The 25,990-nt window shown below is 36.8% G+C and overlaps 1 protein-coding gene across 1 annotated transcript in view; it reads right to left on the bottom strand.

The window, feature by feature from the left end:
* Window positions 1-25,990, bottom strand: part of PRKN (parkin RBR E3 ubiquitin protein ligase) — a 687,026-nt gene that overhangs the window by 556,336 nt on the left and 104,700 nt on the right. Inside the window, exon 2 of the mRNA XM_039718871.1 lies at window positions 4,722-4,885. Coding sequence (XP_039574805.1) covers window positions 4,722-4,885 — 164 coding nt within the window. The remainder of the gene's footprint in view (window positions 1-4,721; window positions 4,886-25,990) is intronic.

The following is a 25,990-nucleotide window of genomic DNA, read 5'->3' as shown; positions in this document are numbered from 1 at the left end:
AATCCACATTACCTGGCAACACACATGTAGCATCTCTAGATTTCCTTGTTACTATAATATACCTTAGTATAACTCAGTTTGCTTTTCTTGTTTTGAAGAAGTACAACACACATCTCTTCCAACTTTACAAGAAAAAAGAAGACCCACAGATCAATCAAATATTGACCAAAAATACTGATTTAAGCATGCACACACATAAAATTATTTTTTCTCTTTGAATTTCACATATGATGATTGATTTAGTCAGTTTGTCTATGGGCAATTCTCTACAAACAGCATTTAAGTATGCAAATGTTGGCTCAACAGTATTCTGTAACCCACAGAACTGCTGAGTATCAAAGTTGTTTCTGTGAGTGATTTGGTATCCTATATATAAAACTGTAACACAAGGCAGTAACTACATCAAAAGACCCAATCTAATCATAGCATTCAGTACTTTATAATTACACATGGAGTTTTTTTTCTGGTTAGGGACACATTTCACAGTGTCACCTGGTTTCTTCTTTGAACCCTCATTAAAATGAAACAAGGCACTATAAGAACTGCTGTAAGCTCTGTTGTACTGGTTGTGCTTAGAGAGCAAGAAGGTTGCCATACATTTATGTACACAAGGTCCTTCTTCAATGAAATGCAATATTCCATTTTTCAAGTACCTGTTCCTGCTAAAAGAGAGCACCATTTCTCCGCATCACTTCTTTTTTCCCTCCTCTGCAAAGATGATAATTTATGTTGCTACTGCAGTTATGCTATTCCTTTTTACTCATTTTCAGTTATGTTTATGAGCAGTATTTAACAATAACTTCTAGTCGTGCTTTGTTGTTTTTTGAATTATTGTATAAATTATTTTAGGCAAGCACCTATATGGATGGATGCAGTCAAAGCCAAATTAATGTGAAACCTATGCTCCAAGCCTCAAGCCTATGCTGCAGTCAAATGCAAGCTAACACTGACTCAGAAGCTGTCTCAGGGGAGCACAGCTCTAGCACAAAGCTAACAAGTCCTGCTACTTAACACATGCTTAGTCTTTTTCTGTTTCAAAAAACCAGTATCTTCCAGCTTTACTTTACAGAGGAAACACTGCCAAAAATAAATGGTACAGAATTGGGAAAAAAGACTTAATTCTATCCGTGTTTTGCTACTGACTGAGGACAAGCTAAGCTACTGATTCCCATCACATCATTTGTCTGCTTTATTCATTTACACTATAAGGTCTGCAAGGAATGGAATCTCTCCTGCAAACTGCAAAGAACTCCATCACACAAGGGCACTCAGAGTTCTCCAAGAAAGAGGAAGTGTGTAGTAATATAACACTACTGCTATTGTCAGTAGTAACTTTTAAATTGCTTACATTGAGCAAAATTGTTTATCAATAGATTCTACAGACTTTACTACCAGAAGCTTTGTTAACTCATTTTGCCATTCTCTGAGGCAATGACAATACTATAAGTAGTCCCCTCCTGTTAGAACTCTTCAAGGTCCCTGATATGCTGCTACCTCCTTTTTATTCTGTTGGTGACTCTGCTATGGTTCTGTTCTTCTTTCCATCCTAGGATTGCTACAGGAAGATCTTTCCACTATTCTTCCACACTCATGACAATCTATTTTTGCATCTATATTAATTAATTACTTCTACTCATGCCAAAGTGAACTGTAATCAGCAGGGAGCTCTTCATCATTCTTTGGAGTGTTTAGCACACTTAAGTGACACTGTTTGCTAGGCTTTTAGGAATCAGCTTATTGCTCGAATTCCTTCTTATGAGATACAAATTTGCAGGTCTCATTTTGCATCCAGTCATTACCAATCTTTGCTTACCACGGCTCTAATTTCACTACTTGTCCCTTAGTCACCAGCTCAGATACTGATCTCCCCTGTGTACAGTAGAATCAGTGTCTAATCTTCTTTTCTTTTTTCAAGGGAAAAACACATATATGTGGTACCAGATTAAATGTCTCCACACATATTTCACTTCTATCCCTCCTACAAATTTTTTACTGTTGTTGATATTAAATTCTTAAGATCTCAACTTGACACTTTCCTTCTAATAATAATTTTTCTTTAACATCTGTCCATTTCACCTTCATTTATTTTTTACAAGTCTCAGCTACCAGGAATGATTTTTCCTTCTCTCCAAACAGGAAAACAAACACAGCTTTCACATTCTCAGTTATGTTTTGTATCAGCTGCCTGAGATTCTAAGGTAGCTGTCAAGCCAAATCTAGTTGTACTATGAATTATGTAACCAGTAAAGTTTGTTGTCCTGGAGTATTTCCTATATACCTGCTCCATACTCCTGCAATTACTGCAGCTTTTCTTATGTCCTTTATAATCTTATTATCTGCAATACCATCAGGTCTTTTTGTTGACCTCAAGATTCTTCCACAATACCTTGGGCAAATAAGTTCAAAAGTAATTTATGAAAAACAGAAGGATAAAATTATTTGACCATAAATTCTATGCTATTGTAAAATGAAATAATTTAAAACATCAGCTGAGTAGAATTTTTCTTATTTTGCATCCAAATCCACAGATCTAGAAAACAAGAGTTAGTTAATTTGCTTATATTTGATGTTAATTCGGAAACTACAGATGCAACATAAATGCCAGCAGTTAGTATTTAATTAACATACAAGTTGTTAGCTTCTGCAAAAAACCCAGACAGCTTACCACAGGAACCCAAACACCTCAAATACTCAACTCTTCTTCTTATATTGACAAATTTCCAAGATAAATAGTATTTAATTAACATACAAGTTGTTAGCTTCTGCAAAAAACCCAGACAGCTTACCACAGGAACCCAAACACCTCAAATACTCAACTCTTCTTCTTGTGCTGACAAATTTCCAAGATAAATAAATATACACAATTAAAAAAAAAAAAAAGGAAACACAGCAGCAAAGTAGAATGCATTAAAACATCTAGAATAAAAGTGATGCTAAAAAAAAAAAAAAGGAAACACAGCAAAGTAGAATGCATTAAAATATCTAGAATAAAAGTGATGCTGATGATATCAATCAATGCAATACTTAAGACACCCAAATGCAGAAGTATGAATTGGACCATCTGAAACAGCTTTTGAATTTCCTATCTGAGTTAGAAACCAAGAGTCTAAGCAATGAATCTAGATCCAGTTCACTAAATAATAGGAAGTCTTGACTAGACATGATAATTATGACAAAACAAGGAAATTACATCATCAGGAGGTCTATATACCTGGAACACCATTTTTAATTTACCCTGGCAACAGACTGTATGCTGTAGCCAACAACAAACTTGGTTGCAAGTGTCAAACTGGGCTGAAAATCTGTGTTTCATGCTGTCACAAAATGGCAGTAATACCAACACCTGCAGCTTGCCAGGAAAAGCAGAGTGGTTCAGAAGCTTCTGACAGAACACAGACACTCCAATCTAGCAACTGGCAACTGACAGCTTCTACAATTCACATGATTTTTTTTTTTATTCTTACACTTTTATATATATGTATTCACATGTCTGTGGAGCACACTGCAGGTATGCATCAACACTATTTACAGCTGATGCGCTGGAGACTGACAGCAATTCACATTTCTACACCTTCCTTTGTGTGTTAAAATTCCCTAAAGCCCTCTGCAAAGCAACAAATACCATACCCAGGGAGAAACAGTGATAGGTCATCAATACCGTAGTGACTTTCTGTACCCAGACTTAGCAGCCATTCTGAGTACAACAATATGTCTGAAATATGAGTACAAATTAATCTGAATAGCTCTACATGTGAGGGATCTTATCTGCAATCACCTGCACTACTACAGGTTGTATCTGCAGCTCTTTGATACCACTGAGAAGAATGGCAATTTCATGAAATCAGTATTTGCACTATGCTGAAAGGCCAGTTAGGTTTCCCAAAGTTTTCCAATTGTCTTAAATGTGTGATCTTGTGCTAAACCCTGGCAATTGGAATAAACTGCCAAATGCACACATAGGGTAAACAAAACTATTAATAAAGTAACTGCAGCTGCCCTGGTAGCAGCAGCAAAGAGCAACTTGAACCTATCTTTCAGTGCTTCTTACTGCTCACTACAGATGAACAGCCCTCTGCATTTATTGAAGAGAATGGTTCACTAACTTCAGGAACTGAAATTCAGATACCTACTTACAGCTCTCTTCTGTGCTCCCTTCTCTGCTTTTAGCTTCACACATTTATGAGTTCAGTGGTTTGGAGAACACTTCTGTGGGCTTTCTGATCTGGAACCACCCCTCCAGCATCACACACCTGTGCAGGCACAGCAGCACACAGCACAGCAGCAGCCGTGTAGCTATCCTCCAGGGGTCACAATTGGGTTACAAATTCTATAAAATGTGATGACTGTGCAGCCTGATTTAGAGCAATTTATTCACATCCTTCTTCATTAAGATTCAAATGGAATAAGTAAGATAGAAATTGAACAGATACAGAAATTGTGCATGGCTTGCTTCTGTAGTCAGTAAACATTTATTCACTAGGCACAGCTCTCCCGTGCTCTCTCTCTCGTATTCTCTCTCTTTCCCTACCCTTCCTGCTTGCTGTTTTAATGCATAATTAAGAAGGTCAGAATTAATGAAGCAGTGTGGAGTAAAGTTCAAGGAATCCCCAGGCACTATTTATTTTATTAGATCTCAGGCATGAACATCAGATTGGCAGCATTAGAGGCAGAGGCAGTGTAGCTGGCAGCAGTCCAGGCGAGAAGCTACCAACAATTCTTACCTGCAGTGTCAAGTCATTGCTGAGCTCCCTCCCTGCAAAAATCACCCGCAGCTGGTCAGCTGGAACTCCCTGTCGCTGGGCAACTGCCTCCTTCAGCTGGAGGATGCTGGAATCTGAACCAACCTCCACGGGGAAGCCATGGCTGGAGTTGAACCTGACAAACACTGAACAAGAGCAAAAAATGTTTTTAAGTGAGGATTTGTCATGACATGTTTATACTAGAATGACAGCAAGAGGCTTACTCTTCAATTACAGGAAGCATTTACTATTTTCAGAGAAAAGCTATTAATACTCCAGTGTGGTATTTTTAACTCCCTTACGGAATAGTTAGTGACCAATACATAAAACCCATGTGCTTCCCCTTGGCAGTATTAGAAATTACATAGAGCATTTAGAAGCAAAAGAAACCCAGCTAGGCAGCTGTCCAAGTAGTTGCTGCCTGGCACAAGAGATTTTAAGTTCAGTCCTAACCTTCACTGGCACAGGGCACATGCATTTTCTGTGCCCCTCATGCACTTCCCCAACACATAAATAAATGCAGGAAACTGAGGTATGCTCTGGAGCCAAAATCTATTAAATTAAACAAGGAAAAACAATTTACCTTTACAAGGTAAAGCACTGTCATACAGACTGGTTTCCCACAACTATAATTCTACAGAAGATAATGATGGAGAGGAAATCACACGCTAGAAGAAATCAGAACCACAGAATTCTATATCTGGGAGTGTTGTATTACAGCACAGTCTTTTCAGAGTTCACTAAAATATCTGCAGTACATAACTCCTGTCAGCATCCACCTTCAGTGCAGAAAATCACTACTGCACCAGTCATATCATTTTTAGAGCTGCAGCAACTGGTTTATACACCCAGAGAAGCCTGGCAAACAAACCCATAAGCCTCCTGCCATTCAGCTGGCAGAGCTGTTTTTCATAAGAAGCCTGAATGTATTTGTTGAGCCCTTGGTCAGGGGAATGACTGCAAGACCTATGAAACAAGAAAAAAAACCTCATTACTTCCATATCAGTCACGGAGGTTGTATGTACAGTAGACATGTTCCCAGTGGACTGCTTCGACCAATACCTTCACAGGCAGGAAGCAAAGGAATTAGCAAAACTCAATATAAAACAAAAAATCATTTATATCAATTATACCTGTCACCTAAACTACCTGGGTATTGATTGCAAAAACCAGGCTTTTTAAAGATTTTTTCCTATTCCCACTACAATGTTTTAGCTGAAGATGTTACTCCTTTGCATTTTTGTTGACTGACAGAAGCATAAGCTCAAAAGTACTTATAGAGTTTAAAGAAATAACTATTTTTAAAACTAAAAATAGGAGTTTTATTATTTTTCCACTGTACAGTCTACCAGACAACTCCAAAGGTTTCAGATCATTTAAGAACATTTGAGTATGGCTGAGGCTGCTACCGCTGTTGTTCTCAGCCACCAATGTTCTAAGTATTTGCAATTTCACATCTTCAGATCTGGATTTAAGGGACAAGGCCATATTCCAATACAATTATATGCAACATTTTAAGTTTAGTACTTGAAAGTACCCTCTTAATGTACTAAAATTCAGAGTAAGATTTCACAGTACCGTGTTAGGCAAGTGCCCTGCAGTGTGTTCTGCAGCTTCCTGCAGAACATCTCATTATGGGGTTTGATTTCTATTAAAGGGTGTTCTGGAGATAACTGTGCAAGTTCTATATTCAGACTGTTCAGAAGAACCAGGGGAAGTTGAATTTTATTTCAATTATGGCTTGGAGACCAAAGGAGGATGTATAAGACAAAAAGTAGTTACAGCCAGTGGCAACTGAACATTTCTCATCCTTCCAGGAACACACAATGCTCAACTGTAAATAAAATTATCCATGCAAATAGCTAATATATAGTTAAATCAATGGGGATTATACTTTTTTAATATGCTACACTGTGACTATATATATTTTAAGATATTTATATAGATATGTTCACATACACACATAAAAGGCATATATGTGTGTCTCCAAAGAGCTCTTCCTAATAAATACATAGCCCTCTTTCTCTTTAGTCTTGCAACAGCCAGTGCTGTTGGTTTTGGAAATGAAAAAAAAAATCAGCAGATACAGTGACTACAATTCAAATGTAGTGGTAAAAGCAAAGTGCTTAATATTCATAATTATAAAGACAGCACCATTTAAAATAATTGCACAGTGATATTTATGTATTTATTTTTTAAGGCAGTATAAACGAAACACATTTACTGGAAGTGTAAGTCAAGTTTGACATCATGAATTACAAATCCTCCTCTCAAATAAATTTATTTTTATTTAGTTATAACAGGTAACTTCTCCTCCCAGTGTGTATGAGGTATCAGAAATTTAGTCTCACAATTCTTACCACAAGCAAACATGGGAACTGAGTGTGAGTACATCATTTTGCACTACACAGCACAGAAGTCTGAAGAGCTAACTTGGAAAAAAATGTTAAAAAGCCAAATTTGCTTGCTGGAAAAATCTAAGCCACAAATATTTTGCCCTTAAGCATTTTTATTCTATTATATAGTCTGCTATTCAATAACTCTTTCTAATGCAAAAGAACAGAAGAGACCTTTGCTTACTTGCACAGAGCATACAAAGATTGAATACAAACCTTCAGTCTCTGGAATAAAACCAGAATTTCAGTAATATAATATTTCAAGCTGTCTTTTTAGGAAAAAATAAACTTATTTTCTTTTTGACATTTCACCTCAATAAACAAATAATTAATACCAAGTTGATATTAACACGTTATTCAAGAGATCATAGGTGAAGTTGTGCAGACACTCCAAACCTCTTCTAAACAATACGTATATTGAAAAGACTGAGAATATAAAGTTTGTCCACTGGAATGTAAATAAATATTGACTTAACAGGAGATAAGAGAATTTACCTGAGGCCTAAACTGCTGGCAGAAATCCAAAAGAAATAAACAGAGTAACTCAGACACAAGTACATAGGGCAGGTGCGTAGGGAAATTGCAGAATTGCAGTGAGGTTTGGAGAAACCCTGGGGGCAGGGACCCCTGCTGGAATCTCAACAGGGCACATTCCAGAGTCCAGGGATTCAGAAGCCTGTCTTCCCTGGCAAATCATACCAAAAGTTCCAAAGCTTTAATCCCTGTTGTTATTAATCCAACAGGTTTTCCAATTGTTAAAGGAGAAGAGAAATGTAAAATATTGGAGAAGCTCAGGCCTTGCCTGTGAACAAACTGTGAAGGGAGGGCACAGTCTTGATATAGAGAAGCAAATCAACAGAAGGAACTGGGGCAAGAATGAAAGGGAGTTGTAGACAACTTTACATTGCTGCATGCACAACACAATTTTCCTTTGTACTTTTGACATAAAATAACCAAATTTTTTTTGCTAAAGTAGTGAATCACACAAACCTGCTTTGCAGCATACCAAAGAAAAGCTGTAATATAAATGTATTATTTGTGGCAAAAGAATGTACATATTTAAATTTTAAGATCTTAATAAGTTCTAATTCCCCATTCTTCCTGTGGCAAAAAAAAAAAAAAAAATCCAAAAAATGTTAACCTAAAGACAGTGAAGACAGTATAAAGTATGGGAAACTTTTTTTTTTATTTTTAAAAGCCCTTTCTCTACTGAGGTCAGGGAAGAAGACCTTTGACTGTTATTTTCCTAAGACTGGGGGGGAAAAAATAATATCTTGTGACAATATCTGTCTGTGTTGATCAGATCCTCTTTGCCTCAGCACATGACTTGAGAACACAACTCTTCAACTGTTCTTAGCTCAAAAACCTACATCCAGACTACTTCACACTTGAAAGTATTATCCCTTCCTTTTCAGTATTAAATTTTTCTCATAAACTGTGATTAATAATTTATCCAGTAGAGCTAACCAGCTTAGTACAGATGAAAACCAGGAAAATTCACAGAAAGGATAAATAAAGCGAGAGAAGGTAGGAACTGAGACAACATAAAATCCTTGTCTGATGATAAAGTAGTGCAGAAATGTTCTGGAAGCCCCTCTATTACCACACAACTGTGGATCACCTCTCAAGGCCCAGGATGGAGATAGATGTTCCAAGTATCTTTTTTATTCCAGTGAATAAAATATCTATTACCACACAACTGTGGATCACCTCTCAAGGATGGAGACAGATGTTCCAAGTATCTTTTTTATTCCACTGAATAACATCAAAACATATATAACATATTTTTCATATCCCTGGGGCTTCTGCATCTTCAATCATACAAGATATTGTTCTAGTCTTTGAATCTTTCAATTAGTATTAGATACATTTGTAGACACTTTAAAAACCCCAGTCAATATCAGTTGCTGCCTAGAATTTCTACAACCTAAATTGCAGACATGCAACTCAACTACAACTCTATGTGGTCTGAGAAATTAGCAGCAGAGCACAAGATAATGGGATGGCACTAAATCTTATTCCACAGCTTTTTATTGTTATTTCCTGGTGCTAGGGGAACTGAAAAAAGGGAAAGAAGTAAAGCAAAATACTAAAGAGAAACAAAAACTGGGAAAATATGGGTTGAAGATGCTCTCCAAGCTGAAGTCAGGACTGGAAAGGAATAACTCAGAGTTGTGTCAGGCTTGTATTACACAATCAGTTCATACATTCTAATGAAAGTCCAATCAAATGGTTAAACAACTTTGTGCAAAGTTCTTTGAACACTGACTTTCCACAGCAACTTAAGCAGCCTGGAAGTGATGTAGTTTTTTTCTTCACATATCTGTGCATTTAGGTTCTGCACTGGAGGAGGAGACCTTCCTAACACCTTTAGTTCCCGAGAGCACTGGAGAGCAGGGTGGTTCAGTCACCTCCACTTTAGTTTCTACCCTACTTCCACTACATCAAGCCCCAGTTTGGAGGCTGTCACTGTCACAAAGCTCTGGCCAACTGGCTTGCCTGACTTTTTCCTTGACATAAATATGTGATAAAAATCTCATAGTCATTGGAATAACCAGTCCCATAGCAATTCATGTATCCTGTTTATCAATTAGCAAAAATATCCTTAGCATTCTCCAAGAAAACGCAAAAAGAGGTCTTTTCATCAAAAAGTTGCCAAATTCCAACAATTTGGAGCCATGTTGGGATAGTAGGATCCCAAGTCTTGATGCCCTTGCATGGAACATTCTGCCAAAAATTCCCTTCTTTAGAGAAGGAAATCCAACTACAGAACCTCTGCTGTCTACAAAAGAAGGGAGATAGCGTCTCAGAAATAAATGATTTCACACATTCCAGTCCTTGCATGGAACATTCTGCCAAAAATTCCCTTCTTTAGAGGAAATCCGACTACAGAACCTCTGCTGTCTACAAAAGGAGGGAGATAGCGTCTCAGAAAGAAATTATTTCACACATTTCAGGCTCTATGGCTAAAAATCAACAGCTTGGACACTACCCCGAGATGAGTGGGTTGCCGTTGCAGCTATCAATGCATTGGTATGACATTTTCCCGGAAAAATGCCCTGCTGTGTGTTTTGCACCAGGTCCAGAGTGACAGGTATATGCAATGAAGTTAACCCTGACTTAATGCATTCCCACTCACTGCTGAGGCATGATAACTGGAAGGATTAGGTCTCCTCTATCACTGCATTTGTGAAATAAAATTAATGCACACTAACGTAAGCCAACTTCACAGCCACAGCAGAAAAAGAGCCTACACAGGCAATAATTGGCAACTCATTAAGCTGGAGTAATTTGGTTGCTTCTGATCATTTGTAAATTACCCTCACCTAACGAATGATTTTATGATGCAGTCACACAGAGCGATGTAGTAATCTAAAATAAACAACGTCTATAAAACCTCATCCTTGGTGGAAAAATAGACTCTCAGGAAAACATCTTTACTGCTGGCTAACATCAAATGAATATCATAAAAAATGTTCCTTGATCTTTAACTCATAAGATTGAGATTTCTGATGATTTTATTTACTTTTAAAATCAAAATAACAAGTGGGTTTTATTCAAACTACTGTTTAGGGAAAGCAAGACATTATTATTCATAAATTCTAAATATGTACCGGATGACAGTTTTCTACAAAGTCATGAACAGCACAGAATGGGTGAGTAGGGACAGGAGATTCACCTCCATCATAAGATTTATGGCACATCATAATCAATTTATATGAACTATGTTCAAAAGAGGGAAAAACACTATGTTTGCCCACACTACTAGCAGCAGACCTTCTGGAAAACTCTTCCAGAGAAATGGTAGATGCACAGCATATGAATTTGGCTCAAGGGAAGAAAAGAAATGGGCAGTTTCAGGCAGCTCAGTAATCTCTATACTGAAACAAAAGAATAATATCCACAAGTATGTAATAAATACTTCATATATGTAGGTTTTGTGCTCAGAAAAGCAACACCTTTCAGTCATATGCTGAGCCAAAGAGGAACTTATAACTACAAAGACAGTAAAAAATAACAGATACCATCACACCATTCCCCTCACACTGCCCAGCCTCGCCCTGCCTTCTTATTTTTAGGAAAATACATTTTAAAGCTCCTGTCATTTGACTTAAAAATAGTTGGAAGGACATCAGGGAGAAATATCATCTATGCCTGCCCTATGGTCTTTCATCTGAAGGGTCTCTGCTTACAGTTGCTGCTGGAGACAATAATACATTTACAGCTGGGTTTTTTTGGTTTTGCTTTTTTTTTTTTTAATGGGGGTTTAACATTCTCTTCTGAAGAAGAGCGCTCTTCTGTAGATGTCCTGAGTTTGTATTTCCATACACACACTCCAATAGAAAGTAATACTGAGTAAAAGCAGGCAGGTTAACAGTTTCCTCCTGACTCTTCATACCAGCAAGTAATCCAAACCAAGAACAAAGGCAAATAAAAAAGACAAGAGCTCAGCACTAGTCTCTTTTTTCCTCCAGAGCTATGTGTGCACATGCAGTTGCTTTCTTCTGTTGCAGTGAGGCAATGTTTAAACTCAGCAATTCTCACAGTAACCTAATTTTGTTCTAGAAAGTATGCCTTTTAATCCAAGACATGCTAAATTTGTCCAGTAAATTATTTCCTGTGATTAATTCACTCAGTTTTACTATTCTCTTTAAGCTGGAGGAATTCACAGCTAGCTAACTCAACTCTACAATTATCTTGGCATTTCCTTTATAAGTCTCTTTAAAAATGCTATTTTCCTAGCTATTTTCGCTCTGATTTACTGGCTGCTTATGTCAGCACCAAGTTGCCATGAACTTCCTTGATACAGAATCAACCTAAATTCATGTTTCATTTTAAATAGATGCATACTGTTCTTTAATGTGCTTGGATATGGATAAGAGTATTTTAATTCTACATATTTCAAGCCATATGCTACAGCTTTCTGTATTAATAGGAAGTATTACACTTAAAAATAAAATGTATACTCTTGCAGCTTTTAAATTACCCCTGTCCTGTGAAAGAAGGGGTCAATATTTTTGCAAAGACAGCATGAGTTCAATGAAATTCATAAGAGAGTCAGAAAATCTGAAGTAGGACATACTGCAATAGCTTTAAGGCTGTAAAGGGAACTATCAAGGTGATGACTTCAATAGGGAGATTCCACCATTTTAGCAGTTACACTAATTTGCAGTTTCACATGAAATTGAACATAATTTTCTCGTAGCACCTACATGCATCTAAATACCAGAAACATTGTTGGACTGAAGTTCCAGTCAAACAAATGTATGATAAATATGGCAGCTGCCACGCTTGACTAAAGAAGATTTCTCACCTTGTGAAGTATGTTAGATGCTCAGTATAGAACAAAAAAGTATAAAAATTTATAAAATCCACATTATAATGCGGATTAAAATGGCATACATATCATTGGAATGGCTATGCAGAAAAAGATTAGTCCCACAGCTAACAAAAAACAAAAGTCCCAGAAAAAACATATCTACATATCCACCTATTAACATGGAAACCTTTTGCTTCACTTTATTTAATTTTCACAAAAACTAGGACAAGTGACACCAAGCCAAAGCTCCAGGGAATAAATGAATTGTTACAGCCCTGTTAAGGCCAGGACAGTGGCTGTACAACTGCTACATGGCTGGATCCTGTACAGCCAAATGCATTGCTTGAAGGGAGAGGATGAGGCTGTCTGCTCTGGAGAACAGAAAACTAGCAGGGCTTCCTGCCTTGGTGTTTGCAGGTCCAATGTCAGCTTTTGAATGTCCACATTTCTTTGTTTTTACTCATCGCATTAGAAAGGATCCCAGTATCATTACAATCATGTCCTGATTTTTTAAAAAAAGGACAATAGGCAAATGAAATTGATTTTCTTTATAAAAACTTAATTTTAAGGCTACACTCTGCCACCTCTTTTTCTCGTAAGTATCTCCATTTTACCAATTTACTGGTAAATAATTCTTGATTAGCAGAAAAATAAGCTTTGAGTTCTGGGACACTCCAATACCTGCCCTTCACCCCTTCACCTTTAAATGCTAACCTCACCCTACTCCTTTTAAACCTCTCCCAAGACCTTTTTCTCACAAGTAAAACTAGGGCAGTGGCACAGTAGCCTGAAGAGACAGTACCACCTCTCCCAAGACCTTTTTCTCACAAGTAAAACTAGGGCAGTGGCACAGCAGCCTAGGGAGGGCACTGGGGACGCCACCAGCCCTGACTGTCCCTGCCTGGCATCTGCAGGGACATCTGCTTTAGTAAAACTATCTTAGCTGGCAGTACAATTTAACCTCTTAAATCAAAAGAGAACTGTAAAAAGCCACCAGCCCTGACTGTCCCTGCCTGGCATCTGCAGGAGCCCCTGGGGTTACAATCTCTACCTCAGCCACACCATTTCTGCAGCAACCTGGAGTCTACCCTGCTGGCTTCAAGTTAAAGTCTTAAGGCAAAATTACATCTGTTAAGGATGCAATGTGAAGATGAGTTAAAGATCATAAGTAATTACACTAGATTTAGTAAAACTATTTTAGCTGGCAGTACAATTTAACCCCTTAAATCAAAAGAGAACTGTAAAATGACTGGTAGCCAAAGAAATTTACAATTGTATCATAGGAATGTGTATCTAGCTTTTCTTCTGAACTTGTAAAAAATAGAAGTTCTTGTATCTAAGCTTGAAGATTTACCATATGTACAAGATAATTTTCTCCCTCTTGAGCTTTTCAAAGCTTTCCCATCCTTGTTTGGCTTGTCTGGTTTTTTGGGTTTTTTTAACATCTACTTTTCCTATCTATCTCACAGCCAAATAACAAGCACCTCTAAGTCCTTGACACAACAAAATACCCAGCAGCCACTTTTGAGAGAAAAAAGCTTATGGCCCAAACTGACTGCCAAAAATAGTCTGACATTCCTACTATAAAACTGCTAGTTAGCAGGAAAAAAGAAACACTATTTCAAACATCTCAGTGTCACACAAGTATCCTAAAAACTCACTATATTGTCTGAACACAAACAGACAGAGAAATTTATTGGGCCTATTTAAAATTTACACAATATAGTCATTTACACTCGCCCCTTAAATATATTAAATGTACTATTAGATATATGTATATGTTTATATTTAAACCCCTTAACTCAAATGTTATTATTTCAGTATAGAGCCAAATCCCATTCACTGAGCAGATGTAGACATGAGCTTGCTAAGTAAGAGTATGGGCTCCAATTCACAAAAATGCTTACTGGGCACATGACTCAAATGCTATTACAAAAATGAAAAGTTTAAAACCCCAAATAATGAAATGCCAAAATACAGTAGAAGATCTCCCAAGAGACTGAAAAATGGTGATGTACACAGTATACCAGTAGAATTTGATGGATGGAAACTGTGAGATTTTTCACACATAAGCAACTTTGCTTCTATTTTGTTGTTTAGGTTTTTTTAAACCAACTCTAAGCAGACTGAAAGCATGTATAAATTATAGAAAAGCACAACAAATACTGAAGACCATGTGGAGCTATGCTGTGCCATAAATTTACTGAATTAGTTTCTTGCTTTTTACCAATTCTCTGCCAATCTGTTCTTTTAGATTTACCTTTACTGTCCAACACATCAGCAACTTTGAGAAACATAATGATTTCTCTCTTGGCAACATCTAGGTCCACAGATGATCCGAACTTAGATATTTCAAGGCTTGAACGTTTATAATTTTGACATATATTTCACAAAAAAGCTAAGAAATTATAAGGTTTTTTAAATTAAAGACTAAGATATCTATATAAAGTAATTTCATAAATTTTAATAGGAAGCTTCATAATCTGAAGTTTTAGCTTATTGTCATGCTAGATCAAAATGTCTTAAGTATCAGAATATGAAAACTGTTTATCTATTTAGGTCACAATTCCCCTGGAAGAACAGTTTCCCCTGCCACATGTACTGAAGCCAAAGATTTTCTGGGCATCTATAACTTTGAGAATGCCAAATAAATAAAATTATTCAAAAGATTTGCTATGTCAAAAGCAAGATACACATAAATTAAAATGTGAAATAACAGCTGAATTGATGATGAATTGATGACAGGATGAATCTGTTCCTTCTTACTTGTTTTAAAACAGTTTTTAAAGTTAAAATATTCATTTAATGAAATCAAAATTAACACATTTCCACCAAAAAAATTTCCTAGGAGCTCAAATGCAAATTCAAAGAATTCTGAGCAAGGCATGAAGTCACAATTTCTGAACAAGGAGAAAAATAAATCTATGTTTGATTATATGTAATTCTCTATACATGGGCTATTTTTCATTGGAAAAGCTGAAGGGTTGTGAGAGGCCACTAGTACAGACTGCACCTAACCTCCACCCTTTGTGAATGGGTCATTGCTGCCAAAACAGATCTCCATTGCACAGTTCCACAAATTCTCTTGCAAAAATGCTGGTTGGCACACCTTATAACAGTGGGTGGAACAGAAAAATGCACCATCATTTCCGTGAGGCATGTGAGGTACAATACATTTTGAAAGAGAAGAGTTGTTCTTAACTTTGTCTGGTTTCAAAGGGTGACTGCTGATCAATTATTTCAGCTTGCTGAAGAAAATGTGGTAGACCAGTATTAGGTTATTACTCTGGACTGTGTGCTGTGTTTCCATTGTCCCTTGGTAGAAGGAATGATGCTAGAAAAGCAACTTTGTTTTCCATGTGATTTTTTCTTTTTCAAAATGTACTTTAAAGCCTGAAGGAATGGACAGCCTTTTTTGCTGAAAAAATACAAGCTCTTCATTCTAATGATGAATATTCCCAGAAGAAGATCCATCTCAATGTCATGAACACCTCAGTACTTCTCAAGATTTCCTTTCCTTCTGTCTTTCTGACAAACCACAGGCAGCTGCAGCCCATCTCTCCCTGTGCCAGTGCATTTGTCAATTAGTTTGAAGGAAATCGCCCAGCACAAAAAGCAGAGCTTATGATCAGACAGGAAATTATAGTCTATTATACAATTTGATTCTTGTCTGTGATTGACTGCACATCAAAGGGGCACTCAGTGGCAGTCATTGCTACTTGTTAAGGTAAAAATAGTTCTGCAAAAGCAGATGGTGGAAGCAGACACCAGTAGATCAGAAATGTTGAGTCTGAGTACAGTATACTTTAGATGAGCCTTTTAGAAATGAACCAAAAGGATTTTAACACATAATGTTCCTTTACAGTATGCTGGCATTACAAACTGTATGGTGTTTTCAGATACAGTGGAAGTCTGCCAAATTCTGATCACAGTTTTCCCTCGCACCCTATTTAGAGTGGTATGGGCATCAGCACCTGTAAATAGGTAATTTTTTTCAGAGCATATGCTCCATACATGGACTTTATCAGTATATGAATTTAAGAATATTAATCATTCTCTATGCAAATAATCTCACTGAGCTCAATACGACTTTTAAATTTTTTCTACAATGATTAGGGATAGAATGATTGTGAGGTATAATGCCAACATGTGCATCCTGTAAGACACTTTTAACACCTAATGAACCCAATTGTGTCACCTTAGGCATGTGATAAATGTGAGACAAGAATAAAATCAGAACAAGATTTATTTAAATAAAGCCATTAAATATTTTAAGCCAATCATCCTACGGAAACCACACCTTTTTAATGGCATGTGGGAGCTCTGAATAGCAACTGAAATTAAAAATGAAATACCATGGAAAGCTAAGGGTCAAAAAATTAGAGAAATAGCAAATTTGGTCCAATATTTAGAAAAGTATTTGGAGGAACTTAGCAGCAAAATTAAATTAGTATAAGAAGAATATGAATTATGAACAAAAATTGCTAGTATAAACTGCATACGTCAGGTATTAGATCTAAATGTATGACAATGTTTTGTAATCCTCATTGCAGACAAGAGGAGCAAAATTTGGACACATTTATTCTTATAAATTATTGACTGCTACAAAAAAAACCAAAAAACCCAGTGCTTTTCTTTAGGTTCTCTTCCCTGCAATGAATTAAACATAAATTATACCGCTAGATTCACAACTGAACGGCTAATAATTCTCAGATAAGAAAAAAATTATGCTCATTATGGAAGAAGAAAGATATATTAGTGACAAAAATATATTCAAAAGACTTTGAACTATTATGTATTTATGATATACATATGCTGGTAATTGCAAAATGGCAAATATTTATCATCACATAGATAAAATCCTTATTTTCTTTCTTGAAAAAACCCAGAAGACCTAGCATGTCTCATGATTTTCACAGAATTAACAGAGGTCATTTTTATGTTGAGGTTCTTTTTAAATTTGCCAAAGACACTGTTATTAATGATGCATCCCAAGTAAGATTTTTTGTGTGATTAATGTGGTTGAAACAGCAAGAGCAATTAACTGTTACACTGTGTTAGTGAAACTGTTTCCCTTCCATGATAAACAACTTCTATAAGGATATTATTTACAATAAGCAGAGAGACTAAGAATTGTATTAAATCAGATGTAAAAAGGAGTGTTAACCTTCCCCAGCAGCCAGCTTTTCTGAAGCCAGCTCTTTAATGTGCTTTCCAGTCCCAAGCCTTATTGGCCTAGTAAGAGGCAAGAAGAACTAGAACTGTAGAGGTTTCTGCCTTTCACAAGCAAAACAGAACAATGCAATAGAAACAGAATAATGAATTTAAGAGAGAAAAAATTGGAAGCAGAAAAGAAATAGATCAGATGATGAAGAAAAGGCTTTTCCAGAATTAGAATCATAGAATCAAAAATTAATTGAGTTGGAAAGGACGTTAAAAACCATTTGGTTCTAACCCTCCTGCCATGGGCAGGGACACCTTCCACTAGACCAGGTTGCTCAGAGCCCCATCCAGCCTGACCCTAAACACTTTCATGTATGAGGCATCCACATGCCCCATCTGGACAACCGATTCCAGTGTCACCACCTTTGCAGTAAAAAATTTCTTTAAATTCAATTAACATCTAATCCAAACCTACTCCTGTTGTAAGGCCCTTCCCCCTTGTTCTGTCACTAAATGTCCTTGTAAAAAATCCCTCTCCATTAGTGTTTTAGGCTCCCTTCAGGTATCCGATATTGCAAATAGATCACCACAAAGCTTTCCCTTCTCTAGGCTGGACAAATCAAATTACTTTCCTCACAGGAGAGGTGCTCCATTTCTCTAATCTCCTTGGTGTCCCTCCTTCTGGACTCACCCCTATAGGCTGATGTCCTGGCATCCCCCGAGCTGGATGCAGCACTGCAGGTGGGACCCCACCAGGGCAGAGGGGCAGAATCTCTCACCCTGCTGACCAGGCTGCTCTGGATGCAGACCAGGATATAAGTGAGTTTCAGGGCTGCAAGTGCCCATTGCTGGGTCCAGCCTCTCATGAACCAGCACCTCCAAGTCCTTCTCCCCAGGGCTGCTCTCCATCTGTTCATCCCCAGCCTCTGTTGGTACCAGGTGTTGACCCAGCCCAAGTGAAGCACCTTGCACTGAGTGAAACAGCAAGAGGTTCCCAAGAGCCCACGTCTCCAGCCTGTCCAGGACCCTCTGTACAGCATCCCCATCCTTCAGGTCTGTCAATTGCACCACTCAGCTTGGTGACATCTGCAAGCTTGCTGAGGGTTCTAGAAAGAATCCACAGTCAGTGCATTATTTGGGGAATAAAACTGAGTGGTCTCCATTTTCTTGTGTAGTTAAGTCCTGAAGCAGCATGAAGCTTGGCTTTACTCTAGGCTGCATCAAAACAGAAGCTTGCAAAGAACCCCCAGCTCACATTGCAACTAAGGATACAGAATAGCTACCTATGGAAAAGGATACATTCCAACATTTTTCCTTTTAATGCTTTTCTTAGCTATAAATAATGTATATTGTTATTTTTAAGAACAAAGAATAGAAGGAAAATAAAAAATAGCACAGGTAAGAGACTGCAATCACTTCAGTGGAAGACAACAGGCAAAACTGAGTCCATTTTTCACTGCTAAAACCTTTTCATTCCCTGCCACAGGCCATATATTTTACAAGGTTAAGTACTGATATTAATTACTCATCCAAAAGTTCCACAGGGAATAGTCAGTACTAAACTGATGCAGGTATCTAACTGATAGTACTAACTGATGCAGGTACTAAACAAGATGCAGGTATCCATTTCATAAACAAATTTCACAAAGTCATTCAATAGAAGTTGCATGAAGTAATAAAAAGCTTAAAAATATAGTTCTACAAAAGAAGCCTGTATCATTGGCCAAAACACCGAACAAAAAATTAGTCTCTCAAAACTTGCAGGAATTCTAAATGAAGACATGGAAAAAAGAACATTGATACAAATATTAGTTTGAAACACTCTGGCAACATCAAGATGGCTTCAACAGCCCTCCTGAAAATTCATGAGCTTAGGTGAAACATATTAGAAATGGTTGAATACTGAGAAAAGAAATAATGATAGCTTTAGGAGTAATTTACGCACATGCAAACACTGCCTTTATATACATGCACTGTATATAGATATACACATATAACATGCACATTGTGCATGCATATATATACTCTTAAAAAATGGGAAAGTTTCAAGGGTGTGATTACTATGAGAAAGGCTGAAAGTGAAAACAATCATTACAAAAAAGAGCTGAAAAAAACTTGTTTTCTGGATTTAGAAAACTTCCAACCATGATTCAGCTACAGACCTTATCACATCATATATGTGGACTGGCTTCCTAATTCTACATTAACAGTACCTGAAGGAGACCTGAGCACTACTTTTTGGCAGCACTCAGTCTGACTGCATCAAATCTAGACCTAATTGTTAAGGGATTGTTCAACCACTCCTCACTCCTGTTGGGAGCAACACCAACAGCTGCGTAGAGCAAGATGGAACACCCAAAGCTAAAATCCAAATGCTAAATTTTCCCGAAGAATTTTGGGTGATATGGAGAGGGACCAGATTAGTCTAGCCCCATATGCTGTTCACTACATCACCAGTACTAAATGTTTGTCACTAAGTAACATAAAGAGAAAAATGTTTGGATCATTTTGACATTTCCATTAAATCTCCATTTTACTGCACAGTTTATGAACCAGTATATAATAGAAAAAATACATGAAGAAAATAGAAAAAAAATTATAGAAAATGATCATTTTATTTTAAAACTGAAGCTAAAAGCAACAGAGCTGATGAACCACCCTTCAAGAATACCAGGGGATCAAGAGCCACAAGATTCATTCTGCATGTTAGAAACAGCCATGGCGGCTGTGCTGGGTGTGCTGTAGTCCAACAGCAGGACATTAGAGTAGCTTTCCAGGGGTTCAATTTTTATTCAATTACGATGATATTATTAACCTTTTTATTTCCTTGCATATAATATTTATTTCAAAAAAATCACTTTTTTTTTTAATCTGATCTTAGACTTACAGATCCACAGTGATTGCTGCAATCCTAGGAATTCAGACAGCTTGCCTGGAGAGGTTTTAATCTAGTGAAGTATCACTGTAGTTCACTAGATGAGATACCTGTGTTGTGTTTATGTGTGCTGAGAACTCTAGCTGCACTTAGGGATACAGCTTGGCTTACTTGTAGAAAGAAGGATGTCTTGCAAAGATCCTAGTAAGACTTGCCTGAGGTTGCGGACAGATATTAAATTATCATTGTGCATTGTTTTGAGGAACTGTGATCAGCCACTGAAGCCCTACAACGGAAGAAGACTGAGAGGAGATGGCCAGGGGCAGTGTGCTTCCCAAGGCTCACGGCAGGATGTAGGGAGTCACTGGTGACAGCTGCTACAAAAACAGCTGAACTTGGTTCCAGACAAACAGGCCCACAGGGGGACTTTGATCTAGATAAATATATCAGTTTAGTGAATCAGCAACTGGTTGTCGTTATTAAATAAACCAACCAAGGCTCATCCACAAGTTAATCCAAAGAGATCAAATGTCCTCTTGCACATGCCAGACTGGCACGGGGGTGTATTCACACTTTCATCAAACACAGAATATTAAATAACACAACTGTGAGCAAAAAGACCTTTGGATACCAGTGGGCTCGGGCTGACTTTACACTCCATGTATTTCATCCTGGGACACCCAGTGTCACAACAATGAAATATTATACAGACTGGCAACAGGAATCACATTCACATTGTGATTCAACTATGTACAGAAACTGCAAAGTATAATTTCTCCTGGCATTGTGAAATACATGTATAGTTTTACTGCTCTACTAACTGAGAATCCTATGCAACATCATACAACTGGCTCCGAAAGGAATATTCTCCTATGCTTCACATAAAATACCAATTTATTTACTCATACTGAACCAACTTTGAAGATCTAGAAGACTACGATCCAGCAGGGAGAAACAATAACAAACTGTGTCTAAAGGACAATTCTTAATACAGCAAATAAGACACAAGGGGTGCCTTACTGTGTTTTCCCAGCATTGTAACTAACAAAACCTTTCCTAATCAATATACCAAACATACTAAATAACCAAGTCAGAAGTTTATATGCTAGAGATAACACAAGTGAAAACAAGCTCAGTATTGAAATGTGACCCTGTGACCTTCATTTGGTTCTGCAGCTGTGTTATGAGGGGAATTTACTCTCCCCTGCCTCCCACTGAATAGGTGATACTTCAACAGGTCATTTTCAGTAAATTATTTTCAGTGTAAGAATTCATCAAGTTAACAGTGGTGATAACTGCAACAGGGCTTGTTCCCTAAATAGTGTTACTTTGTTCAACATGTCATATCACAGTAAGTTAAAGCCCTTTAAGCAGGCTTTTATGCTGAGGCAAAGCATACATTAAAGTGATGAATTGGTGGGAATCCTGATCAGAGAGAGGTAAATTTGTATTTCTTGCTTGAATAAATTTTACTGTCTTACATTTGGTTTGTAGATTACAGGAGCATACATTTGGTGACAACGCAGGCCTACGCAAGGAGCTGCATGCTCAACCAGCTCTCAATCATACTGTCACAATTCAGGGAGTAACTGTGGTTTTTTCTATTGTTTGCAGAAATAAATCATAGCAATGCAAAAATAACAGAGGGGAAATGACATGCTATATTTCTGTTAATTTTATCTGCATATATAATGCATTTGACATCTTAAAAATTAATTTTTCTAATAGCCCCTTCTAGCTGAGGAATAAGTCATCTCATTATCTGCTGGCCTCTAGCACTAATATCCAGCTTCTTTTACAAAACCCTAAAACCTATACTGTGGGGAGGCTAAATACAATAAATAATAAGCACAGTTCTTCAATAATAGATTTGTTTTGTGCTAGGAATTTGTGAATATGATTGCATGCAGAAATATTGAATTAACTTTAAAAATACTAAATAACTTATGTTGTCAAAAAGGATTACAGATGTTTTCTTCAGCTGTCATACCAAATCATTCCCAGTCTTCTGATTATTTTAGGACTAATGTATATCCTTGGGAAGGGGAATTGAAGTTCGATCATGAAAACAACCAATCAACTACATACTAAAAAATCCTATTCCACAAATTTTGCTAATTAAAAATAAATATTATATTATGTACATACAAATAATATATATTGTATATATCATATTATACATTATAATATATGATATATAGTAAAATGTATAATACATACTATATTTATATTATATATAAAATAGATTATATATTCTGATAATACACACAGTCATGGTAACAACATTTCAACATCAGATCCCTCTTGAAGGGGATCTTGAATACTTATTTTATGTGGCCTTTCTCTGAGAATATATCCACACACTGGCCTCTGAGTAAGGTCAGTCTGAACACAGTACCCAGCAACAACCTTTGTCTACAATTTTAATTCCTGGGATTTGAAATATGTTTATTAATGGTGAACCTGAAAGAAGAGAAGCAAGTATGTACAAGGGAAACAAAAAAGCTTTAGGAGCTCCACTGAGACCTCAAAATAATGCCTAAAGGTAGAATCAATCTTCATGTTAACAGAAATGTTGGGGCAGCAATTGTCTCTGTCAGAACGATCACTCTCTCAGATAACAACAGGGTGACAGCAATCACTGTGAGTTTTTCCTTAGGCAATCTGCATAAATATGAAGACAACTTATTCAGACCTCACTCCTCACTGTGTACTGACTCCTCTTGGGGAGCACACACAATTGCCTGGGGGAAAGCAAGGCAAAACCAGGACCTTTGAAGCAAGTTACCCCTTCTCAAAGCAGATCCAAATACTGGGCACAAACTAATCACACCTGATTTGATTTTATTTTTTGAGACCTATCCAATCCTAAGAAAATAAATTGCATATTCACTACATTAAATAAACAGCAGCTGGATTTTCCAGTTTTCAGCATTGACTTTCATCAATATGGTGCGAGACGGAACCAAGACTGCATGACAAAGAAGAATACCCCCAAAAGCTTACATGAATACTGCTTCATCAAAATTATCATATCAAAGAATCTGACTTTAGTCACAGATATCATGGCTTCATTAATCATCAGCTGAAGTACATAGATCTGCATTTTGGGAGATATAACTCTTTTCCAGAAGCTTGAGATTTAAAATCCACATTTTCACAGAAATAACTTGAAGAAAAATAAGGAGAATGGGGAGTACTGCTTTCATTTTCACAACATATGTAAATCAAAATTTCTTTGATATTGAAGCTAATGCAATACAGATCTTTACGGTGTAGGAAACATGATTTATCATCCTAAGAAACAACGTGCAAGGACTGTAAGTACTCAAAATGCATGGACTTTAAGCACTACACCCAGACTGACAAAAGAGATACTCTGAAAAATCTCTTGAGCCACAATCTGTAAACAAAGAATGTACAACTGAGGCAACCATAATCACTTTTAGGGTCCATTAGAAGATAAATTGCCTTTCTAATTAACACTATTCAGAAACAGATCTTGGAAACACTGTGCATACTTCTGTGAAAAGGATTATGTAAATAACATATATTTGTAAAATTGTTGACTTTGCCAAGACTTCTATTTATTCAGTGGAGCAGTCTAGCAGGTCCATGCAGTAAATAACACAGGTTTTAAAAATCATCATCCATGTAACAATATAAATTTACCCAAAAGCCAAGCTTTAAAGTTTTTTTTTTTGTATGAATAATGTATACAAGAAAAAAGGAAAATGCATAATTAACATCTGACCAGAGATATAATATGCATTTTCAGGTGAGTAGTGTGTACATACAGGATGCAGCTATGTAAATTTTTATATGCAATTACTGTTGCAGGTAAACACTGCATATTTTATGAGATTGAATTAGTGGGATGACACCACAGTTAAACTGAGATGAGCCTCTAACTTAACAGATTTTTTTTGAGTGCTCTAAAAATCAACACACATGCTCATATTGTCTGGAAAATTGCTGTCCTTAAATGGTGTGGAAACTAAGTTTACTACTAAAATATATAGTATTTTGTGACTGGATTTTTATAATTTTACCTATTTAAAAGTGAAACATCTAACCAAAATTAGTTTTCTTGGGATTCTCTTTCAGATCAGCAAAGCATCTGTCCCCCTAACCCAGCTGAACTGGTTGGCCCCATAACAGCAGTGATGTAGTACTTAATCCAAATATGTGATTGTGACATAGTTTTAAGGAGATGGGATGCCTAAAGGCTGCTATAAAGAGATAAAAAAGGAGACAGGCTTAAAGGCTCTTGCTCAGATCTGAAATAAAAACTACAGACTTCAAAGTGACATGGAAGCTGACAATGATGGATCTGTTTTGATGACCTTGGACCACCTAAAAGGGATAGGTACACATTACAGTAAATTGTATTAGCAGTAGAAAGGTTATTGGCAAAAGTGACAGCTGATGAGGTGCTAAGTAGTTGATTAGTTTTAGCCATGTAAAATCCTAATTGTTTATCCAGGTGAGTATTTGAGACTATATATAAATGATCACAGACACAGCAGTCACTCAGGTTATAGTCAATGGAGATAAACTGGTACAATAAATGGCTCTGTCAAAAATGACTCATATTTTTCAATTTGAAAAACTGATCTTAGATCAATGCTACCCTTAGTAAGCATTTTCTGAAACACTGCATGCTATTCCCTCACCTGATTCATGCTTATTTATCCATTAAGTCTGGCCACAGGTATATGTTGTACATCCTCCATTCTGGGAAGCAGTGCTTGAAGAAAATGTTAGTGATTATTTATACAAAGCACCTTCAGATTATGTGACACATTACAGCAATTACATGTGAACTCTGCAACAAGGTCTCACTCATCTTAATGCCCTAATGTATAAACCACAATGTTTGGGTTAATGGCACCTCCCTAAATGTATCCATTTACACATGATAACCCTTGTGGCTGTGAATCTGCTGCATATGTTATCAGCCTCTATCCCCAGGTTACTTAGCGAGATATTGTGCACAGTCTAAAAAACAACTAAATGCATCTCATGCTACATTCAGTAAAAGGTATAAGACATTTACAAAGCATGTAGGTCAGTAGAAACATAATCCCCTAGTAAGCTTCAATAAAAGAAGTTGATGACACTTGCTGATCTTTCTACAGCCTTTCCCAGGGAAAGACCTCCAATGTTAAAGTAAGCATTTTACTATTAGATGGATGTACTAGACAGTATTCCAGCAACAAATTAAATGTGCAGAGTTATATTTTTTTATAGTATTATCCTTCCTTCTTTCATTCCAGCATGGTCTGCTATTCATGTATAGCCCTTAGCTATCAGCAGTCTTTACTCCCACAAAACGACAATGATTTCTTTACAGCATAAATGCCAACTTCATGTAGCAGAGAAAGAACAGAAACATGGAACCAATTATATGATTTTATAAATGATCCTTTAGGAAGTCTATTTGAACTCAGTGTGAAAACAAAACTTCTAGCAGAGAAAGAACAGAAACATGGAA

Source organism: Passer montanus, unplaced genomic scaffold, assembly GCF_014805655.1.
Source record: "Passer montanus isolate IOZ18808 unplaced genomic scaffold, ASM1480565v1 scaffold40, whole genome shotgun sequence".
Taxonomy (NCBI): domain Eukaryota; kingdom Metazoa; phylum Chordata; class Aves; order Passeriformes; family Passeridae; genus Passer; species Passer montanus.
Note: the sequence above shows the minus strand (reverse complement) of the source record. Positions and strands in the feature narration are given on the sequence as shown.